Genomic DNA, 24,754 nt, shown 5'->3' on the forward strand with positions numbered 1-24,754 from the left:
AACGCTTAACGCCTTTCAATATCACGATCACCCGAAATTTTTTTCTTTACTTTTTTATAGTATTTTACTTTGTTGTTACGAGCAGACCAGAACACCGATATAATTTTGTTTTGTGTTGTTTGAGCTTTTGTTTGAGCTTTTGATTGAGTTTTTGTTTGATCTTTGGTTTGAGCTTGGGGGAAAGTGAGGAGGGTGGAAGGTGGAGGTGAGGTTCTATGAGGTTTTTGGTGGGTTTGTGAACTTCTCTCGAGTCTCCGTCTCCGTCTCTGCGCGTAAATGAGCGGGGAGGTAGAGTACCGACTCTGGAACTCGTTCATGTTCATGTTCATTTCAGTGATAAGATGGATTTTGGTGGTGAATGGTATGGATAGAGTCCTACTCGCCGAAAAAAAGAAGAAAAGAAAAGGAAAGAAAAGAAAAGAAAAGAAAACTTGACGCGCAGTCTTCGTTACGCCACTCGACAGTGCTTTATTAGAAACCGGCTTAGACTTTAAATTGTGTTACAACTTACAACTTAAAACTTACAACTTCGAGGTAGAGGTAAAATCATTTTGATTTTTATATTCGTCCCGGTGTGATTGGGATTGTGTGGATATCTTTATAGTTTGTACTAGCTGGATGCACATCAGGGTTCATGAGCGTGTTAGTGGGTCTAGATCTGGTGATAAGGACAAGGACAAGGACAAGGCCTTGATTGAGTGGTGTGAAGTGCTACCCAGGGGCCAGCTCGCTGTCAATGAAGCTGATGTTGATTCAGAGAAGATTGCATGGAGCATTGCGAGCGGTAAAATGTGCTCATGATCACGAGGCAGCTCCGAGCCAACGACGTTGTGTACTCGGAGTACCCACAGGACGTGGGTGGCTCGCAGGCAATGACACGAATTTTGCGTCGGATTTGTAAGAGCCTGGCTAGTATAGGCTGGGATCGAAGCAAGATCGAAGAGGAGTGATTGACGTGGGTTTTTGGAGGTTGATTAATGATTTTTTTTTGATTTTTTTGATTTTTTGATATTTTGATTTTGATTGTGTAGGTGTGTATACTCGTTTTTGTTCTGTTGGAAATGTCCTTGTCCTTGTCCTTCGGTGTAGTTTTGAACAAATGACTCGGACGGGGATAGAGAAGCTTCAATACAGTTGATAAATTGCGACGCGACGCGAGGCCTCAGGCCTCAGGGCGCGGTCACGCCCAGGCTATCCATGGGCTATGATATATCACGTAGTAAGCTGCGGGCATGCGATTTATTGCTTTTCACTTCTTTTTCTATAGGCTTTAGAGCTATGCGATAAGGGCTGTATGAGGTGATCAAGGTGACGATCGTTGGCGTGGGCGTGCCATCCTCAGAGTCGGTAATATTGTTCCGGAGCATAGCATAGGTACTCAATATGGCATTCACGGTCCAGGGCATCGTGCACCGTGACATCCAAGTGCAGTTAAATAAAACGCGACGCGGCGCGTCAGGACGCGTCCGGGTTTATTAATATATGACGTAAGCTTCGTGAGCAATCATTTTGCTCCCGGCGCCATCTGACTCACGCGACAAGAACTACAACACCCATAGTCCTTTTTATCCCTTCATTTTTCTCCGGTCTAGGACGGAATCAAGAAGTGATCAATGCGATGATATCCAGGCGATAAGGATCGAAGGGAAACGGTGGTGCTCGTCCACTGGCAGGAAGGTTTGACTCGGTGCGCTGGTCCGAGTCGTTGACGTGCTGCCGGAGCGTATTGGTCCTGTAAAAGGCATTCGGGGGCCAGCGCATCGTACGCACCAACCTGGCATTTAAAAAGAATGCCGCAGGAAGTCGGACGTCATGTAAAAGCCTGCCTAAGGGGGAGTAATTGCCTGAAAAAATTCCCAGCACGTTTTCATGGATGCTTTTAACCTGCCTACCTGCCTCGATGTTGCACGTCCAAAGATCGAAGGTGAGTCATTATCAGCACCCCGTGAGCACCATCTAACCCCTTTCTTCTAAAGCCAACGAGAAAAGACAAAGAAAACGCGTTATCTGATCGATAGGCACTCATCGAAGCCACCCGGAGGCCCGTCTACACGTCTCCGGCGGGAAAATTCGCGTCCTAAAGAGGGTAATACCATTTCCTTGGATAGTTGGATTGGCTGTCTGACCCGTTTTTTTATTGCTAAAGAAGGCAAGTGCTGTTGTTTGGGCCACTCTGATTGGCTGGCGTCATGTCGGAAATCTAGAATTAGAACGCGTGCCGTCGGAGAGACCCTTGATGATTGTGTGTAGCCTTGGGAAAAGAATTGATGGGCTGTGGCACGGTGGCACGGTGGCACTGGCAGGCAGGAGGCGAGGGGTATAAAGGGCCCCCCGTTTGCTCGATTTTTTCCCTCAACGAAATGCCCCCCACTCTTCCTCCTCCTGCCTGGTCAACCCCGGGCAGTAGGACGATGAGGTAGCGACTGCATCACGGGCTGGCTCCCCAGCCAGTCCGTCGATTTAATCGTTACGAGACGACTACTACTCAACCACCACCCCGCTCGCTGTCGATTGAAACTAGGTAGGCCGTCGTCGTCTCTGCTCCTCCATGCGCAGCCACTTACGCGGGCTTTGGCATGCAGATTATAGCATTGTGTGATATTTACAGGCGAGTATCCAGTTAGTTCTATCGTCCGACTGCTTGCTTACCACCATCGTGTACAGGTACCCACCAGCGAGCATAGCTGCTGCACGATAGTTCAGGACACCCGCTTGCTTTCATTAGAATAAAGGTAAGCACCTTCCCGCTCTCTCGATTACCTAGACTAACTCGCTCTTCACCGCGCAGGTTATAACTGCACATGCAGTGAAAAAAAATAGTGAGTATCGCATTCCCCCACTTTCCACACACACATACTTACATTTGACTTCTCTACTACAGGATGTCGCTCGGTCTAATAAACGAGTAGAGCCCACATGTGTAACCACAACATGGTTACACATGTGCGGCAACATCCCCGAACACCCGGGGACCCACCGTCGGTATAGGGTTCAGCGATGAGCCCTGTCCCGATGGAGCCCATACGACGATATGGCGCCGTCGGTGGGTGAGTGGGATGAGGGGACCACAGCCGGCGGGGACGAAGCAAGACCCCCGCCGGCCGTGTACAGTAAGTCTTTCTCTATCCAGTATCCCACCTTTCGCACATATACTTATGGTTTAATTGTCTTCATAGGACGTCGCTCGATCTAACCAACGAGCTCCCTACCGGTTGCACATGCGCGGTAACGTACCTCAAAGTCAATCACCCGGGGACACCGTCGGGATGGGGGACAACGATGAACCCTATCCCGACGGAGCCCATCCGACGATATCATGCCGTCGGTGGGCGGGAAGGGGGTAGTGGCCGGCGGGCACGAAGCAAGACCCCCGCCGGTCCTATAAAACAGAAGTGAGTCGATTATCCTCACTTTTCGCTCACATACTTATGTTTGAATTGTTTGCAGGACGTTGCTCGGTCTAATAAACGAGCTCCCTACCGGTGCCCACAGTGTAGCCACAACATGGTTGCACACGCGCGGTAATGTACCCCAAAGTCAATCACCCGGGGACACCGTCGGGATGGGGGTCAACGATGAACCCTATTCCGACGGAGCTCATCCGACGATATAATGCCGTCGGTGGGCGGGAAGGGGGTTGTGGCCGGCAGGGCAAACCAAAGACACCCTGCCGGTCCTGTAGAATAAATGTAAGTTTTGACTTTTTACTCATTCGCGCCATCGACTGCTCACTATCGCTTGCTTTGTGTAGGAAATAAAATATGTTTAAAAATTAAGAAGAAAAAAAAACATATGTACGTGCTTGCCTATCTTGTTTTGATCGAGTTTGATGCTGATTCTTTTTTCAGGGTGCGTGCTCTACTTCTATGCCAACGATAAACGTCTCGATCGCAGTCCACTACCCTACCCACTCCAACAACTTCAATCTCGACCCTGCCATCCGCCGTCGAGTCTCCGAGGGTAGGCGGAGGACTCGTCTACAAACAATTTCGAGGTAAGTCACCACCGCGTCTTGTTCAATTGACGCGCACTGTCGTACCCGCGCACCGTCTGCCGGGGCGACAAAGCCCACCTCTCGGTGGGATTCTTTTTTCATTTTTTTGCTGTTCTTTTATTTCTTCACAATAGCCAGCAGACGCTTCACCGCGTCTTGCTGGCCCTACTACTCCGCTATCGGGTAGTAAAGAATTTCTCCACGTACTCGACAATCGTCGGGTACAATTTTTTTCCCATACGATGGGGTGCCGCCTTGACGTGGCGTATGGGCTTCACAGATTCGATTTTCCCTTTGGGTGATTGAACCTGGCCAAGAGCACCCCTCTTTCTGTTCTATTGCTTTCATCGTCCCTTCGCTTGAGCTTGAAATCAGGTAGTATCAAGGTAAGCCAGCTATACTATTGCTACATGTACTTCGCCTTGTAAAGCATGTAATATAAATATCATAAATGACATATATATTTCATACGCTATTGCACCCTCGTACAGAGTGACAGTTCCATTCGGATTCCGGACAAATATTAAAGACCAACGCGTTGAATTTGACGCCAGCCTATCGCTCAGAATGTGACACAGCGCATTGTCTGCGTCCAAAAATTTTATGGCCCGGGTGCGGAGGTAGGGACAGATGTACACACCCAAAATATTGCCTTGATTGAGCTTGTCGATAAACCTTATTGTTACTAGTTAAACATTTCGTCGTCTGAGTAGCGTGATGCTCCGCGAGATGTGAGGGCACAGAGGCCGTGCAACAGGTGCTCATTCTCAGAGGTAGTTAGATTAGCTTGGCAATCAGCCACAGAGTAAACATTAGCAAATAAATAAATTCCCGATTTCCAGGTGAGTCACCTGTAACGCGACTAAGGTTTATCTACTTTGCGTATTCCTCCAAGGTGTGTTCTTTGATATGAGTGTCAAATATATCTCAATGTCTATGCATACTTGTCCGTCATGGTAGGTGTACAATGTATACCGACCTCGATCTTGACTTCGAACACGGCACTATCGAAGAAGATATTGTGAAAAACCAGTCGCAGCTGGCTGCCGCAGAGGAAGCTGTCAGACGATGTCGGAAGAGGCAATACCAACTCAGACGCGATCTTAATACCGCAAGATCAGTTCTATCCTCTCTACCCAAGGAAGTTATGTCCCAGATATTCCTGTTTATGTGCTCGCTGGCAGACAGTCCTTTTGGCCTTTGGATGTTTAAACCGGATCAATTCTTAATTGGAAGCGTGTGTAAAGAATGGCGAGAAATAGCATGGTCCACGCCGCGTCTCTGGAACATCGTTTACATTTGGTTTCGCGAAAAATCTTGGAAAACCCAAATAGAACTCCTCGAGGAATGGATCGAACGAAGTGGGAACCTGCCATTAGACATCTACATTCACTCCATGCCAAAATCAGGCACGCCCTGGGAACCACCCACGGAAACTTTCACCAGAGTTACAGAGGTCTGCGCTCGTTGGAGAAGTTTTGATGGAAGTGCTGCTCCGGGGTTGGCCGTTGCATTGAAGCGTACCAACGCAACTCGCTTCCCAATGTTGGAGACTCTAACCCTATCGGAATCAATCCATGCCCCACCTGTGAACAATCCTCCGGACACGACATACCTGTGGAACTTCTTACCGGCGCCTGCTCTACGCAATGTTTCGATTAAAACACCGTTATTGGGGGCCAATCTAACCATAAATTGGGAGTCCCTAACGTGTTTGAAAGCAGCCTTTATCTTGCAACAACCGGACGACCCTGCACAACGAAAATATATTCCATTTGATGTTCTCAGTTCGTGTAAACAGTTGACCGAACTCGAACTTGATCTCATGGGGTCTGGGGTCTCGTCGACGCAGCAAATTCATCATTGTCACTTTCCTCATCTCAAAGTGCTAAAGATAAACGGATTGGCAGTCATTGTTGATTGCGTTCTAGGATGGCTCAAAACACCCAGTTTGAATGAGCTCGAAATCTGTTTGGAAAGTGTCGACACAACTATTCAGTGGGAGGAGTCCCTGATAGATTTGACCGAACGGTCGTCTTGCAAAATTAGTTCCCTGTCCATCAAACTCCCGAAAAATGAACTCGATAGCGATGCTGATATCGTAGAAATGCTTCGCACACTTTCGCGTAATCATCCAATCGACTCACTGGAAATTTGCTCTTCGATTGATTGTGGTTTGACACTATCTAACGCCATGGTCTTCCTCCTTACGATGAAACGCCAATACGATGATGAAAAACGGAAGGAGCACTTGCCGTTGCTGAAGAACTTTTACTATAACGGAGACGTCTCACTTTCCTCATGGGAATATGCACGCATGGTAAACTCCAGATTGACGTATGAAGCACGGAAACGCAAGGCGCACAGAATGGGCAGAAAACACGGAATGAACGTTTCCGTTCTTGGAGAAAGTACCAAAGATGAAAATGGAAACAATCAAGTCGGCGACGAAGTCGATGAATGTGGAGATAAAGACGAAATCGATCAGGATGAAGGAGACGATGGAGAGCAGTTGGACAACTCATCAGTCTCCAATCCACTTACTTTCAAGATACATTACCGCAATCGCAATTGGTTCCAGGCGCAACATCCAAACTCATTACAATCCTTCTACAGTGAGTTGGAACGATTTTCCACGCGAGGCAACCGTTTTGTCTTCAAGTACTTAAATTATTATGACGATGACGAAAATTACTTCTACTATCGACGATATGAGACAGGGGACGAGGACTAATAATGCAGTAGAGTAGGTTTACAACGTTGGATTTTGTACCCATTATTTTCGCAGCATCTGAAATAGTATAACGCAGTATAACAATACTTTGATGCTATGTAGGGTAAATACCCCTATATGGCCCATCATTTCTCTTGTATTTTTAACGATATAGATTGCTAGCAAAAAGGAGAGCAGAGTCTTCAAGTTTAATCTGGTCCAGGATTCACCGTCACCCGTTGCATGTACCAAGAAATTCCGTAGTCGGAGTCGTGCCAATGGCTTTTCTTTCTCCATTTTATACTAACATCCAACTAAAAACTCACAAAAATACATTGATAGTTAACCAGTGCAGATTTTTTTAGAAGTCTATTCTATCTTCCATTTCTATCGTATCCGTTCATGTTATATCTCATAGACGAGTCAGTAAGTCGAAAGGGCAAAAAAATTAATCAAATGATTCAACAAGACCGATTTTGAAAGTCAGTTCGGCCAAATGCGGCAAACTGCTTTTGACAGTCAATCTTGACCACTGCCCATAATTCCAATGTTCACAACACTGGCCCCATAACCAGAAGAAAGTGACATACGGCCTGAATCTCTTTATGCCGCGTCTGAGGTATCCCGAAATATCACGTTTGCCCAAATCGACCAATTTCACTGCAGTCCAAGTGAGTTTTGACCCTCGTTCAGTCTGCAATGAGTGCTTACTGCTGTTACTCAGTGGAGGAATCAGACCCCAGGATCCCTGGACCCATTTTTTACAATGAAGGTGTACAAAGCGGAACAACTTGTCGACCCTGGACACCCGGCTGCCTCCATCAGAAAAGCACTTTTCCCGAACGTTAGAAGGGATGACTTGGGGATAAAGATGATGCCAACTGGACTGTTACTTCGCGAGAAAAGGCAGTTCCCCGCGATACCTATCTTGAGTTGGAGAGAGCGCGTCGAGATGGCGAAAGAAGGGGGTCTAACTGCTCGCCATTTGCAAAACAACATCAACTTGCGGGGCACGATATTCAAACCGGGGGAGCAGCTATATCCGAAGTACGACTACAACAATGTTCTCCTTCCTACGCAGAAGATCACCCCTTGCAGTCCGGTCCTCGACGTCTTGTTGAAAAAGACCTGGAGACGGGTCCCGATGGCGTTCCACATTTCTACGTCCAAAGCTCGAATGGGGTCGTTTCGTCATCAAAGGAAGCACATAGAGAAACGGTTGAGAGCGGCCATCAATCTGATAGTTACCCGAGGCGCGTATTTCGACCGCGAAGCGGATAAAATTGGTATTAACATGGAGGACAGTGGTAGAAAGTGGGTCATGCAGGGTGTGTACTTCTGTCTCGTCGTTTTTGCAACGTCTTCCTAATCGCGTATCTAGGCTGGACATATATGTTCCTACCTTCCACAAAAATCCACCAAATGCCATATACTGAGCTCATCGACCTCCTTCGAACTTTACTTGCCCACATCAACTCCCAGGCTATGACTATGGAAAAAAAGTGGTTGTATGACTCTCTTGTAGCAGAGGAATTGGGCAGTAGACTGAATCGCACAGGGGAACGAACTAAAAGTTTGTCATCTTCTGCTGTTTCTGATGTCCATCTGACCGGCCTTCTCCAAGATGACTCAATGCACCCCGATCTAGTCGAAAAGGTTGGTCTGGTGAACCTACAAAAGTCTCGTGCTCAGAAGCGCGATTCGGCCCCAGAGTTGATAACATCTGACCGAAAAGAGGAACAGCATGGTTTGAGCAACGTGTCCACAGAGGCTTTGCCGTCCAGAATCCTCGCTGGCAAGACCCCGGCCGTCTGGAAGCAGGAGCTTATCTCTAGCTTGTCGCTCTTAGTCGGTCAGAAACACAACTCCTCCCACGAAAAGTAAACCTGTCTAATTCCCATTGTCATTCAAAGGGAACATGACTCTCCCATTTGAGGCGTTATTTCAAAAAAAGTAGCCTTCGGGATGATATGTTCTACATTGACCGTTTTTGCATCTTTTTCATCGACATGAATCTCCAATCATTTACTTCTGGACCCAACAAGCTTCAAGCAAACCATAGGCACAGGCCTTACCTTTTAGTGCCTGCGCGGCAAGCTCTCATCCGCGACGAATTTAGTCCATCCGGCATTGTTTGAGATGTAATTCGCCTTCAATTTTGGGGCGGGCGACGACCCTCGACAATCTCATTACAATACATTTTGTTGCTATTTCTTCTCCGTTTGGCATTTGTTTTTCTCACCTTCCATCGCATCGCCGTGAATCTTTTTCGCTGGTATTTACTTTTGGATATCCGCCAACTCGTAAAGGTATGTGCCAAGAAGTTTGGACTGGAATGATGTTAATCTTTTGTACCGCAGTTACCATCAAGCTAACACTCACTCCTTCGATGAAGTTCGACCTGTCGAGCTTCTCATTTGTTGAGCTAATAGAAAGGGTCAGTTCAGAAGAGTTAGGAGTGTATACCTATGATGCTTACTGGGCGCCGTCGTCTCCTCGTCCCATGGGCAGCAGCACCACGTTAACGCCGAGAGACTCGGAGAATGTCAAGGTAACGGGGATGGAACCACCTTCACGAGTTAAATCGGGGTCTGTATTGTAGATGGCCTGACATGGGGCATACATCACAAATGACGTGCATATAAGAGAAAATGCTAACATACCCTTGTAGCCCTCTTTGCGGCCTCGAAATTCCAGTGTTTGTAGTCGGTAACCCATGGGTCGCCACCGGATAACTCTTCAACTTCCAATTTGTTCTTGGTACCCAAACTTTTGAAGACATTTTCAAGATGATTGATGACCATAGGGCGGACTATTTCGGGTGTCTGGGGGGGCACGAGACTGTTGATCTTGAAAATCAGCCTTGACTTTCTGAATATCTGTGAAAATGAAATGCGCACCGAATGCTGAACTTTCCGGATACCTTGGCGGGGATTACTGTCTTTGGCCCAGGACCGCTGAAAGCCCCTTCAATTCCGTGGATGGAAAGACTGGGATACCTCATGCGGCCCATTAGGACGGTAACTTTATCTGATGAAAGAGCAATGTCGGCTCCGACCGCTTTATCAATGTCCTCAATGGAATAGTGGAGATTGGCATAGAGCTTTCTTAAAGCCGTCATATGGTTTAGTTTGTGCCAATTATCTCAATGTAGGATTTCACTGACTTTTCTTCTTCATCAGGAGGTGCCACCATCGAGTCGATTCCTGGGATGAGAATCTCTCCTCCAGTGCCCACAAGCGTTACCAAAAGGCTGACAAGGTCAGTCATCGGTTCATGAACTGTGCGTCCGTAGACTCCAGAATGAAGATCCCAAGCAGGACCCGAGACAGTGACTCTGTAGTAAGCTATCCCCCGCAAGCCATAGGTCAAGACAGGTGTCGTAGTATTGAGCCAGTAATTATCGGACTACACGATGGATATCAGTCGACAGATCAGACCAACGATCAAATACTTACGATGCATACGCAGTCCACCCCATCGAAGTAACCACCCTTCTGGGACTCCTGTTTAATGCGGTCGTCGAGGCCGTTACTTCCGCTCTCCTCCATTCCTTCGAAGCAGAAAACTAGGTTGACTGGGAGAGGCAAATTGTTCTCGTGGTGATATTGAAGAACGTTGAGCCATCCCAAGATCGGTCCCTTGTCGTCCGTGCTGCCGCGGCCAACCAACTGTCCGTTCTCCTTATTCTCAAAAAGAGTGAAAGGTTCGGTGTCCCAGCCATCAGATTTTTTTGCCTAGAGAGGTTAATGGTATAAATTGACGTTCAGAATTTCTGGAAAGTGCTCATTTACAGGTTGAACATCGTAATGACCGTAGATGAGGAGTGATTTTTTGCTGCTGTCATTTCCGATACGACCCAAAATCAGAGGCGGGAGCTCTATATCCTCTCCTTCTAAGTTTTGCAGTCCGAGGTCAACTCTCTTTGTTTCAACACCAAACTGCTGGAGCTGACACTCTAGCCAATCGGCCATCTCAAACACATTGTTGCGATGGTCTTTATCACCTGAGACCCTAGTGCATTGAATCGTCGTTAGAAATAAATTTCAGTCATCCAAATGCATATGTAATAATTACGATGGAATCCCGACTGCCTTCCCGAGGCGCGTGATGAATTCCTCTGCATGGGCATCGATGTACTTCAAAAAATCTGCTGGGGCAGGCATTGTATGGATGTGGTGATGAAGAAAGGATGGATTGCGATACTAGATATGAAATCGCATTAAATACAGTGGAAGACAAACTTAGTTCATTAATGATTATGTTAGAACTGTACAGCTCTTTCCTTCCTTCAAACCTTGTTTTCATGGTGTAATTTCAGGTGTACACTCGCGTGTCTGGCCATAGAATATGTGTTTACTAACTCCCCCCTTGAACGAGAATGATATCGATATCATGTTCAAGATATCTGGTACGATGAACAGTGGGTGGATATGTGGATGCGTGTGGGCTAGTTCCTCCTCGATAATGGATCGAATATCTAGGTCGCATCGCCTTCCTAACCGCACCCTAGTGTCCTTGGGTCGAAGATACCCACTGCTGCGGTACTGCACAATGGCTGCACGAGGCGTTCAAATAAAAGTACACTGAGCTTGTTTGATACATATGAATACATAGTACTGACATGCGACCTATTCGCTCTCGGTTGACAGTTTATCCATCGTCATGAGACCGTTTACTTCTGGATATCTGCCAATTCATAAAGATATGTACCAAGAAGTTTGGACTGGAATGATGTTAGTTTTCTATGCTAAAATTGGGGTCAAACCAACACTAACCCCTTCAATGAAGTTCGACCTGTCAAGCTTCTCATTGGTCGAGCTGTGGGGAAATGGTTAGCTTGAATTAGGCAGCAGTTTGTATTTATAGTGCTTACTGGGCACCGTCATCTCCTCGTCCCATGGGGAGAAGCAAAACGTTGACCCCAAGTGACTCTGCGAACGTCAAGGTTACAGGGATGGAACCACCTTCGCGAGTCAAGTCAGGATCCTGATTGTAGACGGCCTTGTGGGAATAATGTATCAGAGAAGCAGTGAATGCAATGGATATTAGACACACTTTTGTGGCCCTCTTAGCCGCCTCGAAGTTCCAGTGACGGTGATCGGCCACCCAGGGCTTTCCTCCGTGCAATTCTTCGACAACTAGTTTGTTCTTCGTCCCCAATGCAGCGAACGCCTTTTCCAGATGCTCAAAGACTAATGGGTTGATTTTCTCGGGTGTCTGAGGGGGAACAAGGCTGATTGGTTTTAAGTCGACTTGCTATTTTCGCCCTCTAAACCTACGAAATACTCACCGAATGCTGAACTTTCCGGACACCTTGGCGGGAATGACTGTCTTTGCACCGGCAGTACTGAAAGCTCCTTCGATTCCATGGATGGACAAACTGGGGGACCTCATGCGGCCCATAAGAACCGCAACTTTATCTGATGAAAGAGCGATAGCGGCTCCCGCAGATTCTTCGACATCGCTGATAGAATAGTCCAGCTTAGCGTAGATCTTCCTGAAAGCCACCATAAGGTTTAATTTATGTCTATGATGTTGAATGTGTACAATTAACTCACTTTTCTTCTTCATCTGGAGGAGCCACCATTGCGTCGACTCCTGGGATGAGAATGTCGCCTTGGGGGGTCACAAGTGTTCCCAGAAGGGATATGAGATCAGTCATGGGTTCGTGGACTGTGCGACCAAAGACACCAGAGTGGAGGTCCCGTGCAGGGCCTGAAACTGTAACTTTGTAGTATGCCAACCCACGCAAACCATAGGTCAAGGCAGGTGTTCGCGTATTGAGCCAATAGTTATCAGACTTCATGAAGAATGTCAATCAACGACCAGCCTTCAGTATAAGTTATTCACGTACGATGCACACGCAGTCCACACCGTCGAAGTATCCACCCTTTTGAGACTCGCGCTGAACGAGGTCATCAAGGCCTTCACTTCCACTCTCTTCCATTCCTTCGAAGCAGAATACTAGGTTGACTGGGAGAGGCACTTTGTTTTCATGGTGGTATTGCAAAACGTTGAGCCATCCCAGGATAGGACCCTTATCGTCTGAGCTGCCGCGACCAATGAGTTGTCCGGTCTCCTCGTTGACAACGAGAGTGAACGGTTCGGTGTCCCAGCCATCTGATTTGTTTGCCTTTATAAATCATATCATAAGATTACGTTCAAGGTTACGAATATGCTCACGTACAGGTTGAACATCGAAATGACCGTAGATGAGCACCGTCTTTTTGTTGCTATCGTTTCCAAAACGACCAAGAATCGCAGGTGGGAGGGGCAAATCCTCTCCATCCATAACATGCCTTCCAAGGTCAACCAGCTTGGTGTCAACACCGAGCTGCTTAAGCTGACTATTTAGCCAATCAGCCATCGCAAATACATCTTTGCGATGGGCGGGGTCACCAGAGATTCTAGCGCAATTGTCGTCAACAAACAGGGCAATTCAGATGCAACTGCTATAATTACGATGGAATCCCGACCGCATGTCCGAGACGCATAATGAAAGCATCTGCGTGAGTATCAATGTATTTCAAGAATTCCGCTGGGGCTGGCATCGTAAGGGACGGTACTTGGTTTGGTGACTCGGATGAAGGGAGTCTGTGAGATTAGATATGATCGCTCAAGACCCGGTGGACTAAATTAGTTCAAAGTTGATTATGTCATCAAACAGCAGCTCTTTCCTTCCTTCCACCTTGTTTTCGCGTGTGTTATTTCAGGTGGGCATTTGTGTGTGTGTGTGGTTTAGATTTTTGTTGATACCTTCTCTTGGCAAAATAGAAACTATGTCTAGCATTATCGATACCTGGGGTGATGAACCTGTAGGTGGTTATGGGATTCATGCTTCCTCTTTTTGTTGATAATGGCTCCGGCGATATTCACTAGGTTCGCATGGCCGTCGCGGCTACAGCTTCAGCTTCAGGATCTACAAGTGGTGTTAGGTCCAAGATACCCGCTACCACTGTAGTGCGCGATGATTGGGAGATGGATGACGACGAAGAGGAAGAAAGCAGTCGCCCCACTGACGCGCGGAATAAACAAATCTGGGAAGACGCGTGAGTTCAAAGTTTATTGGGTTAAAAAGGTGGTTCATCGGGCTCATTATCTCTACCAAATCGGATAGCAATACTAAGGTGCATCATCCTATGCCTGCACTAGTGATATCCAGGGGCTCTTCAGCTGCTTCAGCAAGCGCGAGCTTACCTCTTAACCAACCGCCAGCTATGCGTATCCTCAAGCGCCCATCACCCACCGTTTCTCCAAATCAGTCATCTGCCAATCTCACACCAGCTGGTGAGACATTCAAAGAGCGTGAAGCTAGGTACCAGGCTGCTCGTGAGCGAATATTTGGCGTTTCTTCTTCAACCTCTTCAGACGGGCAGGACAAAGACGGGCAGGATAAGGCAAAGAATTCTGCGTTAAAGAAGGCTTCATCCCCTACCCCTCCTTCCAATCAAGCCAAAAATTCTGTGGTCCGTGACCCTCGCGGACCTTCGAACTCGACCCCAAATCCAAATTCTGAAAACAGAACAGACAACAAAGGGTTTGGTGAGCGCAGAACACAACGCCCCCCTCCTTCCACCGCAGTACCGACCACAATCTTTCCCGTTTCCTCATCTGATATACCTATTTGATATCACACCAAGGTTTTTAGTTTCTTTCCCTCTCAGCTTCTCAGTAAGCGTCAGGTTTGACGGTTCTTTCTTCACACTTTTTGTCTCATAATATAGCTGACATGGATTGATACGATAAATGTATTTATATTCAACCCAACGACCTCACCTTTCCTTCCTGTGGACGATTTCTCCCATGGGACACTCTCTGCGCACGAAAGCCAATCATTTAAATGGTTCCCCTTCGTACGGCAAGTCGTAAGTCATCTGTAAACCTTGGTTTATCTCCTCTTGAAGGGCCTCCAAGAGAATTTTGGGATTCGTCTTATTGAATCGCACTATCTTGAGCTTTACAAAACCCCCGTAGGCGATATCTGTGCCTGTAGAATTGCTTGTTCCTTTGCATCGATGCTTGATCATATCGATTAAATGCTGAGATTTCAAACCAGTATCGACTGTGCAATAATATAATACCTCTAGGCATGGTAAGAGTGGGCGACTCATATCCAGGTCAGTACTCGTGGAAAGAGCTGGATTTGGGTAGGGATCTAGCATCCGCGGGATTTGGCGCATCATGGCACTATAGTTTGCAGTGACCTTGGAATTGATGTAGAGGCGCTTAACGGAGTGCAACTTGGTGAAAAGTTCATGGAGGCTCTGAACGTCTATAGGGAGGACCTCGATGGATATACCGAACGCCCGTAGAGTACATTTTGCGCGATCGATGAAGTCGATGATTGGGTTGAAGGAGTACTGAGTCAAGTCCTCCTTCCCATACTGAATTATGGTTAATCGTTCGAGAGTAGGGGGAGCTTTCATGTGCTTCACATATTGGGAAGTAATCCACCCTGTAATGGTCAGAGATATCAAGTGTCGTGGAAGGTTCCAACGATCATCACTCAGTGCATCCTGACCGGTCCCTGAATTCGGATCGGCCCCGTCGATAATCTGATTCTTCGAGAGAGTTTTGAACTGTAAGTTGAGTTGTTGGACGTTTGGTGCAAATTCGCATAGGAACTTTAACATTGCAAGAGTGGCGCTTTCACATCTGAAAGATGTAAGGTTTGTCCATGGATACGTGATTCCCCCAATCTGATTCGTTCCAAGGTAGAACAAGCTCCGCAAGTTTGGCGCATTCCCTAAGAATGCTAGAAGTGTTGGTTTCGTAAATTGGGTCTCAGCGGAATGGATGAATACTGTCTCCAGAATTGGTGTTCGTCCATACGCAGGCTCAAGGAACTCTATGAGCAACGGCGTAGATTCAATCTCGAGTGCCCTCCATTGCGTTGAATAGTCCACGATCAACTTGAAGATCTCTGGCGTCTGTGGTGAAAATTTTGCGTACACTTTCATAGATCGACTGGGAGCTGGACGGACAATAATGGATAAAGGTTGGTCCTTGGCACGCTGTAGCCAGTCCTTCACCAATTCCAGCTGTTCGTCAGAACGATCAGGGGTGACTGGTATGTTGATCCAGGACCAAATAACGGGCAGGTTCCATGCGATATTTCTCCACTCCTTGCATATTTTGCCGAGGAGGAGTGGAAAAGAGTTGCGACAACTCAGGCGTTTGCATTTGTCGTGTGGGTGTCGATGGCAGGGAGTGATAAAAAATATGAATATGCGCTGGATGACATTAGGCGGTAGAGCCTTCCGACGCGCCGAGATGGTTGATTGGTCCTTTTCAGGAATCGCTTCCGCTGTTAATGATGTTTTCTCTGTAAAGGACATTGTGAATGTACAGGAAAGTGTTAGAAACTGACCTTGTACGGTAATGTAACGGTGCACAACTTAATATCACAAGGCCGGCTGCGGAGTGGAAACCTCTGACGGACACCACCACTTGGCGAATGACTCAACTAAGGCTGCGTGCACATCTGATCAAAGCACTTTATATATAGAAACATTACACATGATTGTACATCATAGAAGTAAGTATATTCGAACTGCCGCCAAAACCATCCGAATTAGGGACCATCGATATTAACAACAACATTTGACGAAAATGAACGCAAATGGTCATAAAAGGTGTCAGCCTCGGTGGGACTCTTCCCATCCAACCAATGACGATTGTGGCAATGTATATCCAGCTCAAGGCGTTTGGGGACGGAGATATCTGCCTTCGAGCTAGCATCAGCGGTGCTTGAGGCCTGAATGAGACGTGACCTGGATTCGACCATATCCACAAAGTTTTGCGGGTCGAAAGAAACATCTCCATGAAACCTAAAATTCCTAAGATTGGGGACAGTCGATTTTACTCCCGCCGCAGATGACGAATCGGTTTCAGGTGTGAGGAGGTCGATGGATCGATTAGTCAAGGTGGGCCCGAAATCAATATTAATCGCCTCAAGGTAAGGCAACGCGTTTAGAAGGTCCATAAAATCCTGCTCCACGAAAGATAATGACGGGAAATTGACAATAATGGAGAAGTGCTTGAGCTTGCAGTTTGAACGTTTCACCATCCGGATTGCATTGGCCACCCAAAGTCCGGGAATGGCTTCTTCCGGTTCCATAATTGAGGACAAATATTGCAAATTTGGTGCAGTGATATTGCGCATCAATTGACTGAGCCAATAAGATTCCCCCAAGTAGGAGATTCGATCCAACGACGGAAGATTATGAGGGTTTTCCACTATTTGTGAATCGATATCGTCGTCATCTGTGTTGTCGGGGCAGTTGAAGTTCAAATAAACGAGAGAGCGACATTGTCGGATAACGTCTAGGAGGGGCTCTACTGCGCACGATACATACAGTGAGGTAAGTTGTGACCAGTCCACTGAGATATTTGGGAATTCCAGTGTTTCAGCAACAGAGAGATGGAGTTCTCGAAGCTGAGAGGGGAAATTGAGAGGCCATTCAGCGAAGTATTGTGTAGATTCGCCGGTATAAAGTCGCTCTAGTTCCGGAAATTGAAAGGCCACCCCACAGCTATTCATGGTCGATATTAAACCATCGAACATGCCATCGTAGATACCCACAGATTTCCATCGATGGCAAGTTTGTAAAATGGTATGATAGAGCGCTGGAGGAGGGGTCCATGTTTTCTTTACCGAGTCCGGGTGCAAATTGAGCGTCAGAGATATCAAACGACCAGCACTCCTGTCAAGCCATTTTTCAAGGAGTCGGAGCTGATCATCGAACCGTGAATCTGCCAATGAAATTGTTACATCTTGCCATAAGCGGGATTGAGACCAAGCGATTTCTCTCCAAGCTCTACACGTCCTTCCAATAACGAATTGTACCGGTAGGCGTGCGTAATCATACCGGTAGCGCCAGTCGTAGGAATGATAAAATATTTCAGATATGACGTCTACCGGAAGAGAAAGGAATGGGGATGAATCGTTTAAGTGCTCCTTGAGTTTGCGGCCTTCTTCGCGAAGTTCCTCTAGCTGGCGTTCCGCTTCTTTTATCTTGACCTCGTGCGCCAAAACATCTCTTTGAATCTGTTCCCTAGTCGGTAACTTTGGTATAATGCCAGAATCGACATTGGTTATCGCGCCATGCTGTTGCAACTTGACCATCTCTGTCTGACCGTTTGAAAGGGACACAAGGGTGAAAGTTAAGCGGTATTCGAGAGAACATCAGAACAGGTTTATATCGGTTAATGGAAGAATTACTCACAGTCAAGATATATAGGAGAAAAAACCTACGAGAAATTGAGAACTATCGTGGCAGGTGGTAGTGCAGATGAAGGATGTTATCGGATGATTTTTGGTTGACGTTGCAGATTAAAAAATATTTACGTAAGCGTAATGGAACCCCTGTACGCCGCCGTTATTTAATCTATATCCTAGATTTAAAAGAAAAAGTATTCCTCGTATAAGCTTAATAGTCACTAATGTGGTTCATACATTCAGACTTTCCTCAAAAAATACATTTAATGATTTTTGATGTCAGGATCACCAACGCGCGAAAAATCTAAGTCCAATATGTCACGTGGCCTTGTGGGACTTAGAGAAATCCCGGGCCAGATGTCTTCGCAGTGAGGCCCCTCTTCAGCAACTGATTCGCCTTGCAGTGGTACCAAACAAATGGAAAACAGGGATTATTATGAGCAGAAGACAGACATAAATATTAGAAGGTAAAAGTTTGGAAAGTTTTAACCACTGAGGTTGACAACAAGGTTATGAGCAATTAACAAACAGTTCAGCCAGGTCTCAGCTGGTAGGTCTTGGAGTTTGATGACGTCGGGGTCATCACAAAGGTCCGGTCTTAACTGTCAATTTCTAAGGATGTATACATTTCCCGGCTCAAAAAATACTCTAGTTATCGATAAGCATTTAGGATCCTGATAATACGAGGAGAGATATTCAACGAGAGATTCACAGATCAGTGATAAGTGGTAATTCAAAACTTGTGAGCTGAATGTTGAAAGATATCATCACCGTCATTTGTAGGCTGTTTCAATGCCGAGAAACCCCATGTTTTATTTTTTATTCGGCACAGCGCCTAAAGAGACATCTGAAATCAGTGGGTTGGAGGTGTAATATACACCAAGCTTCAATGTCCCTAAAAACTGACTTCAAACTACTAGCGAAAGGATCATCAAATGTTAATCTCCAAGCTCAATCTTCTGACCTACTCTCACGGGTCCCGCCTGAGATTACCACAGAAATATTTCTGAACGTCTGCGACCGTACAATTCCCCCTACACTGGCCAAAACTTCTCCTAAATTTGATCTCCTGAGGGTGCCTTTGCCAATTGTGTATCCGTTAATGCTGGGGAAAATTTGCAAAGAGTGGCGGAGGATAGCATGGGCATGTCCTCTCCTCTGGAACGTCATCCACATCCCATTGAGCCTGCGCAAATACCAGCAGCAGATTCTTCTCCTTTCCCAATGGCTCGAGCGCTCAGCTGGCTGTGCGCTCTCCATCTACCTCGAGATGCACGACGGCGAGGGATTGTGGTGCGGAAGCGACTATCTCCGCAGCCTTTTTGCACTTCTGGTTGAACATTCCGACCGATGGGAGCATATCGATATCTTCCTGCCCAAGCCATCGAAAGGAGTTCTCAGTGGTGCCTGCCTGCGTGTACCCTTACTCCGCTCGGCGTGCATACGCGCATTGAATAGCGTCGACGTTCCCCTCGAATTTCTAGAGTGCTCTCCGAATCTGCGTTCTCTCGAGCTAAAGAGAATTTCACCGAAAGGGGTCGACTGCCAGAATCTCACTCGACTTGTTGCTAGCTTCGTATCCACCACCGACATCCTGTTCACTCTGCAAGCCGCACCAAATTTGCAGTACTGCGAGCTGAGTAACACGTATGGTACGCCTGACTCCGCGCTCCCTATACTTCAGTTTTGTTTGCCCGCTCTCAAGACGTTAAAGCTCCGGGACTGTCATTCCTCTGCACTTTGGCCGCACTTTGGTATTGCACCACAGCTACGAGATCTTGAAATATCTGAATGGAACGACCAACTTGACCTAGAAGCGATGTCGTCTTTCCTGAGTCGCACACAGTGCCACCTGCAAAATTTGGCCATCGCTACTGGAGACAGTATGGATCAGACAGGGCTGCAAAATCTTCTGCAGGCTCTCGATTCTTTGGTATCCTTGGAGTTTCATTATCTGTTCGTTCGCGATGACACGCATCTTTTTCGTTCCTTTCTGGAGATGTTTGAGCCAGATAGTGGCCACCCCTTAATTGATGCGCAGAATGATGATGCAGCAGCAGCAGACGACCAGGAAGACAAGTCCCAAAAAGAGGCGTCGATATTTTTGCCCAACCTCCGAAAGCTTGGGTACCAACTACCCCTCAACACAGACGAAGCCGACCTCCAGAAGCTGATCGCAATCATCACCAAAAGATGGAAGCATGGCGATCCTACACCTACCCGCAGATGCACAGCTGATCATTCAATTTCAGGCGGACGGAAGCGTTTTGCCCGACTGGAGGCACTGCGCTTCGATCCCTCGATATCCACTTCTCAGATACTTGATCCTCTTCGGAAAGAAATGGAAGGTGGATTAAAAATTACATTCGACCTCCCCTTTATAGATTCTGAAGATGAGGATCCATGAGTGTTAGAGTATGTGTTAGCAAGAGTTAGGAGATGATAAAATATAAATAGTACACTCCAATTCATGATTGGTATATTTCCTTCCAAAACTTGAATTTCATAGACTAAGAACAAAAATAAGTCAGAAGTTCTGTTCAAAAGGATCACTTAAAGTACTTACTCGACTGAACCCGTTTGCAACTTCTTCCTCAGAACTCGCACACGATCCACCAAAGCATCCGCCTCCAAATAACATCCCTTCAACCACCTATTCGGCTCTCCATCTTTAACCTCGCCTGCTCCTTCCCTATCTCTGAACGCGGTGCGTGCATGCAACACTCTTCGATTGTCAAACATCACCGCATCACCCTCTCTCAGCGTATACTCAAACGTATTCTTCGGATCGTTCAACAGCTCCGCAAATTTAGCAAGGGCAGGGTAAAATTCCTTTGGTGTGTTGAGAGGCAAGGGTGCTTGGAATGGAGGAGAATAGTTGATATGCGAGATCTCACTTTCCGATTGTGATTTTTGAATGAGTTCGATCGTGAAGTGCTCTCGGTGCAAGTGGTGTCCGTCGTTGACATAGTGGAAGGAGACCGGTGTCTTTGTTAGGATGTCAAAGTATGCGGGATATTCTTCACGGAGAACGCGAGCGGCATGAAGCGCGTCGACGAATATTGATGTTCCTCCGATGACCTGATTCCTCAGACAGTGAAGGATTTGGTATCGTGGGGGATGTTGGAAATATCTGCCGGGTTTTGAAAAAAAAAAAACATCAATTCTCGCCATCCTGAACTGTTAAAAAAGCGCATATATTGACTTACAGAAGGTCCATATGTAGACCAAGATCCAGATTCGTATACGCAATATTCTTGCTGTTGCTCAAGTTGACCACATCCCACAGCAGACCGTAAAATGTCGGCCTGATCTCCCCAAACCTCTCCCCAACTCTTCTAAGCTCACATGTCTCGTTCGCTGTCTCCTTATTGGGAACACCGGTAAGAAATACCAGCCCATACTTCGCTAACTGGGTGATCGCATCCACCAAGCCCTGATCCGTATCGCGCACAGCCGCATAGGGGAGGAACAGATCAGAAAGTTTCGACACCGACTCATTCGTCCATGCCTCCTCCGCCAGGTGTTGATCATAATGCCACCTCTCAAGCTCAGCTGGGTCTGCATGCCGCTCCAAAAACGCACGCGCAAATGTGGACCGATGTCCATCCGCCCACGCGATGTCGATGCCCCCGGGGGTGACCTGCACGCCCTGCGCACCAGCAATTGGGCTGATGTCCAGCGGCACATCCGAGGAGCGATGCAGCTTTTGCCTGTTCGTAGGGTGCACGCACGCTGTAGATTGACATGAATCACGCAGCCAGACGTACGGGAACGAGGTGTCTTTTAGCGCGTGTATAGTAAGCGCATCCGATGTCCTTGTCAGTGTCGTCCAGGTCCTCTTCTGGGTTGATCGAGGGTTGCTTCTGCCTCCTAGAGCGCTGAGACTCCTTCTGGCTGCGTGTTTCTTTAAGCAGGATGTGGAGATAGAACCCAGCATAGTGAGAGTCCGTGGCTAGGTAGCAGATGAAGAAAAAAAGTTAAAAGACGTGTTTGCGATTAGCGCAAGTATTCCAGATCTAGAAGTAGTCCGGCTATGGTGGCAATGAAAGCCGATAATTGGTGCCGGTCTTGTAACCAAACTCATACTTCGCCTCCGCTATTGATCCGACCATGTGCGCCATTACACCCGAGACGTTGCAAAAGCAAACTTTAAAGCACTCAGCACAATCACTACCACAATATACTTTCATATTAACGGGTGTTATCTATATCAAGTTCACTATCTGGAACATTAAGAAGCTACCAAACACAAAAAGTCCGTAACGGCTCTAAATTTCTCTTGTATCAATGTATGTATGTACGTATTGTGTATATTCCGAAGGTTCCGGTCTCGATCGCCAACCCGCTCATCCATAGGGGCGGTGACATAGAAGAGGGGTGTCCATCCATCCAAAAAGTGGGGAGAAAAGGGCGCCCGAATAGGCGGGAGAAGATGGGAGTGATTACGATGCTTTACAAAGGAAAGTCCATGAAAAATTGGATGGGATTTTGTAGGAGGTATCATCATCGCTAGTCCAGCCGATTAGAGAACGCTCGAAGGTCTGCCAATGGTAGTGACCTAAATTCAGGGATCACACACAAACGCACGATTGTCAGCAAAAACGCGGAAATGAAAAAGCATCGTGGACGAAGGGAGAAAACATACCGTAAAGCCAATCTTCCTCAGCTTCTCAGCGTCCACGATCAGTCGACCGTCAAATACAAACGCGGGCTTGTTCATGCCGGCATAGACAGCCTCCCAGTCAATGTCCTTGAACTCCTTCCACTCAGTGGCGATGACGACAGCCTCGGCGTTCTTGCACGCCTCGAGGGCCGATTTGCAGATATGCACCTGCTTTTGGACTAAAAAAGACATATTACATCAACACGCAAAGTTCGGTGACTAATAAATTGAACACATACTGCTCTCCAAAGTCGAGAGTGGGCTGGCTTCCTGGAGATCAAGCCAGATCTGATCAGCAGACACTTGGGGGTCGTACACGTTGACCAGAGCTTTCTCCGACTGGAAGTCCTTAATCAAAGTGATCGCAGCGGACTCGCGAGTATCGCCGGTGTCAGCCTTGAAGGCAAATCCAAGGACGGCAATTCGCTGTGCACAACAAATGAGCACGAGCCATTATGATAAAACCATAAAGCAATGACGAACCTTGCCAGTGATAGTGTTGAAGAGAGTGTCCACAACCCTCTTTGAGAATCGGCGCTTCTGGTACTCATTCATCTCAACAACTTGGCGCCAGTACGCAGCGACCTCGGGCAAGTGCAGACTCTCGCTTAGATACACCAAGTTGAGGATATCCTTCTGGAAGCACGATCCTCCGAAACCAACACTGGCCTTGAGGAATTTAGGGCCAATTCGCGAATCATAGCCAATAGCGTGTGAGACTTCATCAATGTTTGCACCGGTGGCTTCGCAGATAGCGGACAGGGCATTGATGGAGGAGATACGCTGGGCGAGCATGGCGTTCGCGGCGAGCTTGGAAAGTTCTGATGACCACAAGCCGACGGTGAGGATCCGCTCTTCACTATTTTAGACCCATCATTCGCCACTGATTCCAGTTGTACATTGAAACTGAAAAGACTCACGGAACCCAGTTGGAGTACACCTGCTTCAAGCTTTCGCAAGCATTGATACCTTCCTCTGTCTGGAGGGAGCCGATCAAGACGCGATCAGGGCTGAAAAGGTCAGAAATGGCGGTTCCTTCAGCAAGGAATTCGGGGTTGGAGAGGATGTCGAATCGGCAGTTGGGTTTAGAATTGGCCTCGAGAATAGTGCGCATGGACTCGGCGGTACGACATGGCACAGTCGATTTCTCCACCACAATTTTGGATGAAGTGGCAACAGTCGCGATGCGGCGCGTGGCAAGTTCAACATAGCTTTATATAGAATGGAAGAAGCACAGAACATAGTCCAAAGATAAATGAAAAAAAATCATGTCAGATCAATCAGCCCCTGGAACATTGAAAATTGAGATGCAGAAGGTTACGTACTTGAGGTCAGCGGCGAACCCAGCTCCTACGCCGCTCTTCTTCGTTGGGGTGTTGACACTGACAAAGATCAGGTCAGCCTCCTCAATGGCCTTGTCGACGTCTGTCGAGAAGAAGAGGTTGCGGCCGCGAGCTTGGCGAACGACGTCCTCCAGACCTGGCTCATAAATGGGCAGGGCAAAATCAGGACTGTTCCATGCATCAACGCGAGCCTTGTTGAGATCGACGATTGTGACGGTGATATGTGGGCATTTAAGGGCAATAACGGCGCAAGTGGGACCACCTGTAGAATAGGGCAAGGGGTAAATACAAATGATGCGAATTTCGAGATATTTCGTGCCCGCTGGTGAGCTCGCCCAGTGCAAAAGCGAGCCAGCGGGCTTTAGAGCGTGAGTGGGTGCTCACCGACGTAGCCAGCACCGACTAAACCGCGGAGAGGGCAAGGGGGTGGTAGAAGGTTCTAATCAGTAAACCGCCGTTCGGGGATGTTCAGGAGACATTGACGCACTGCAGCAAATCTTGGAGACCTTAACGGGGGCCATTTCTAATAGTCTATTGAGAGGAGGTGGGTGAAGGGGAAGAAGATGGAAGTTGGAAGAGAAGACGCGTTGATAAATAAAAAGATTATGTATTGTCTAAAGGGCGTTCCTCCTTATGTCACATTTTCGGAATCTAGGCCTTATTTGGCTCTTTTCCTCCGTTGGCTTATCCTCCCTCGGATGAACTACCTCCCGCACGACTGCCCCTTGAACCTGGATTTCATTCATTGTCGTGCCTTGTTTTATGGCCCAGCTCATTTCTAGCTGCTACTAGTCGGTACAGGTCGGCGCTCACC

The 24,754-nt window shown here is 47.3% G+C and overlaps 10 protein-coding genes across 10 annotated transcripts; 5 read left to right on the plus strand and 5 right to left on the minus strand.

The window, feature by feature from the left end:
- Nucleotides 1–3,031: 3,031 nt before the first annotated feature.
- JR316_0013053 (uncharacterized protein) lies at nucleotides 3,032–3,613 on the plus strand (the record flags this gene model as incomplete). Its single annotated transcript, XM_047898668.1, has 3 exons — nucleotides 3,032–3,105; nucleotides 3,177–3,392; nucleotides 3,448–3,613. 3 exons carry the CDS (start codon nucleotides 3,032–3,034, stop codon nucleotides 3,611–3,613), a joined length of 456 nt encoding a protein of 151 aa, XP_047742216.1.
- A 1,348-nt stretch (nucleotides 3,614–4,961) lies between these two features.
- Nucleotides 4,962–6,728, plus strand: JR316_0013054 (uncharacterized protein; the record flags this gene model as incomplete). Its single annotated transcript, XM_047898669.1, has 1 exon — nucleotides 4,962–6,728. The coding sequence occupies one exon, from the start codon at nucleotides 4,962–4,964 to the stop codon at nucleotides 6,726–6,728; it is 1,767 nt and encodes a 588-aa protein (XP_047742217.1).
- A 745-nt stretch (nucleotides 6,729–7,473) lies between these two features.
- On the plus strand, nucleotides 7,474–8,591 carry JR316_0013055 (uncharacterized protein; the record flags this gene model as incomplete). Its single annotated transcript, XM_047898670.1, has 2 exons — nucleotides 7,474–8,035; nucleotides 8,089–8,591. 2 exons carry the CDS (start codon nucleotides 7,474–7,476, stop codon nucleotides 8,589–8,591), a joined length of 1,065 nt encoding a protein of 354 aa, XP_047742218.1.
- Nucleotides 8,592–11,382: 2,791 nt separating this feature from the next.
- Nucleotides 11,383–13,261, minus strand: JR316_0013056 (Cys-Gly metallodipeptidase dug1; the record flags this gene model as incomplete). Its single annotated transcript, XM_047898671.1, has 9 exons — nucleotides 11,383–11,433; nucleotides 11,486–11,528; nucleotides 11,584–11,711; nucleotides 11,766–11,943; nucleotides 12,001–12,207; nucleotides 12,269–12,510; nucleotides 12,565–12,843; nucleotides 12,898–13,117; nucleotides 13,173–13,261. The coding sequence occupies 9 exons, from the start codon at nucleotides 13,259–13,261 to the stop codon at nucleotides 11,383–11,385; spliced, it is 1,437 nt and encodes a 478-aa protein (XP_047742219.1).
- Nucleotides 13,262–13,849: 588 nt separating this feature from the next.
- On the plus strand, nucleotides 13,850–14,338 carry JR316_0013057 (uncharacterized protein; the record flags this gene model as incomplete). The annotated part of the gene is made up of 1 exon (XM_047898672.1): nucleotides 13,850–14,338. The coding sequence occupies one exon, from the start codon at nucleotides 13,850–13,852 to the stop codon at nucleotides 14,336–14,338; it is 489 nt and encodes a 162-aa protein (XP_047742220.1).
- A 204-nt stretch (nucleotides 14,339–14,542) lies between these two features.
- On the minus strand, nucleotides 14,543–16,048 carry JR316_0013058 (uncharacterized protein; the record flags this gene model as incomplete). The annotated part of the gene is made up of 1 exon (XM_047898673.1): nucleotides 14,543–16,048. One exon carries the CDS (start codon nucleotides 16,046–16,048, stop codon nucleotides 14,543–14,545), a length of 1,506 nt encoding a protein of 501 aa, XP_047742221.1.
- Nucleotides 16,049–16,284: 236 nt separating this feature from the next.
- On the minus strand, nucleotides 16,285–17,838 carry JR316_0013059 (uncharacterized protein; the record flags this gene model as incomplete). The annotated part of the gene is made up of 1 exon (XM_047898674.1): nucleotides 16,285–17,838. The coding sequence occupies one exon, from the start codon at nucleotides 17,836–17,838 to the stop codon at nucleotides 16,285–16,287; it is 1,554 nt and encodes a 517-aa protein (XP_047742222.1).
- A 982-nt stretch (nucleotides 17,839–18,820) lies between these two features.
- JR316_0013060 (uncharacterized protein) lies at nucleotides 18,821–20,338 on the plus strand (the record flags this gene model as incomplete). The annotated part of the gene is made up of 1 exon (XM_047898675.1): nucleotides 18,821–20,338. The coding sequence occupies one exon, from the start codon at nucleotides 18,821–18,823 to the stop codon at nucleotides 20,336–20,338; it is 1,518 nt and encodes a 505-aa protein (XP_047742223.1).
- Nucleotides 20,339–20,434: 96 nt separating this feature from the next.
- JR316_0013061 (Dioxygenase str8) lies at nucleotides 20,435–21,871 on the minus strand (the record flags this gene model as incomplete). The annotated part of the gene is made up of 3 exons (XM_047898676.1): nucleotides 20,435–20,441; nucleotides 20,498–21,064; nucleotides 21,141–21,871. 3 exons carry the CDS (start codon nucleotides 21,869–21,871, stop codon nucleotides 20,435–20,437), a joined length of 1,305 nt encoding a protein of 434 aa, XP_047742224.1.
- Nucleotides 21,872–22,456: 585 nt separating this feature from the next.
- On the minus strand, nucleotides 22,457–24,461 carry JR316_0013062 (UDP-glucose 6-dehydrogenase 3; the record flags this gene model as incomplete). The annotated part of the gene is made up of 8 exons (XM_047898677.1): nucleotides 22,457–22,492; nucleotides 22,580–22,776; nucleotides 22,837–23,023; nucleotides 23,081–23,456; nucleotides 23,518–23,808; nucleotides 23,923–24,202; nucleotides 24,325–24,342; nucleotides 24,428–24,461. 8 exons carry the CDS (start codon nucleotides 24,459–24,461, stop codon nucleotides 22,457–22,459), a joined length of 1,419 nt encoding a protein of 472 aa, XP_047742225.1.
- Between the last annotated feature and the right edge of the window lie 293 nt (nucleotides 24,462–24,754).

Source organism: Psilocybe cubensis, chromosome 13, assembly GCF_017499595.1.
Source record: "Psilocybe cubensis strain MGC-MH-2018 chromosome 13, whole genome shotgun sequence".
In the NCBI taxonomy this organism is placed as follows: domain Eukaryota; kingdom Fungi; phylum Basidiomycota; class Agaricomycetes; order Agaricales; family Agrocybaceae; genus Psilocybe; species Psilocybe cubensis.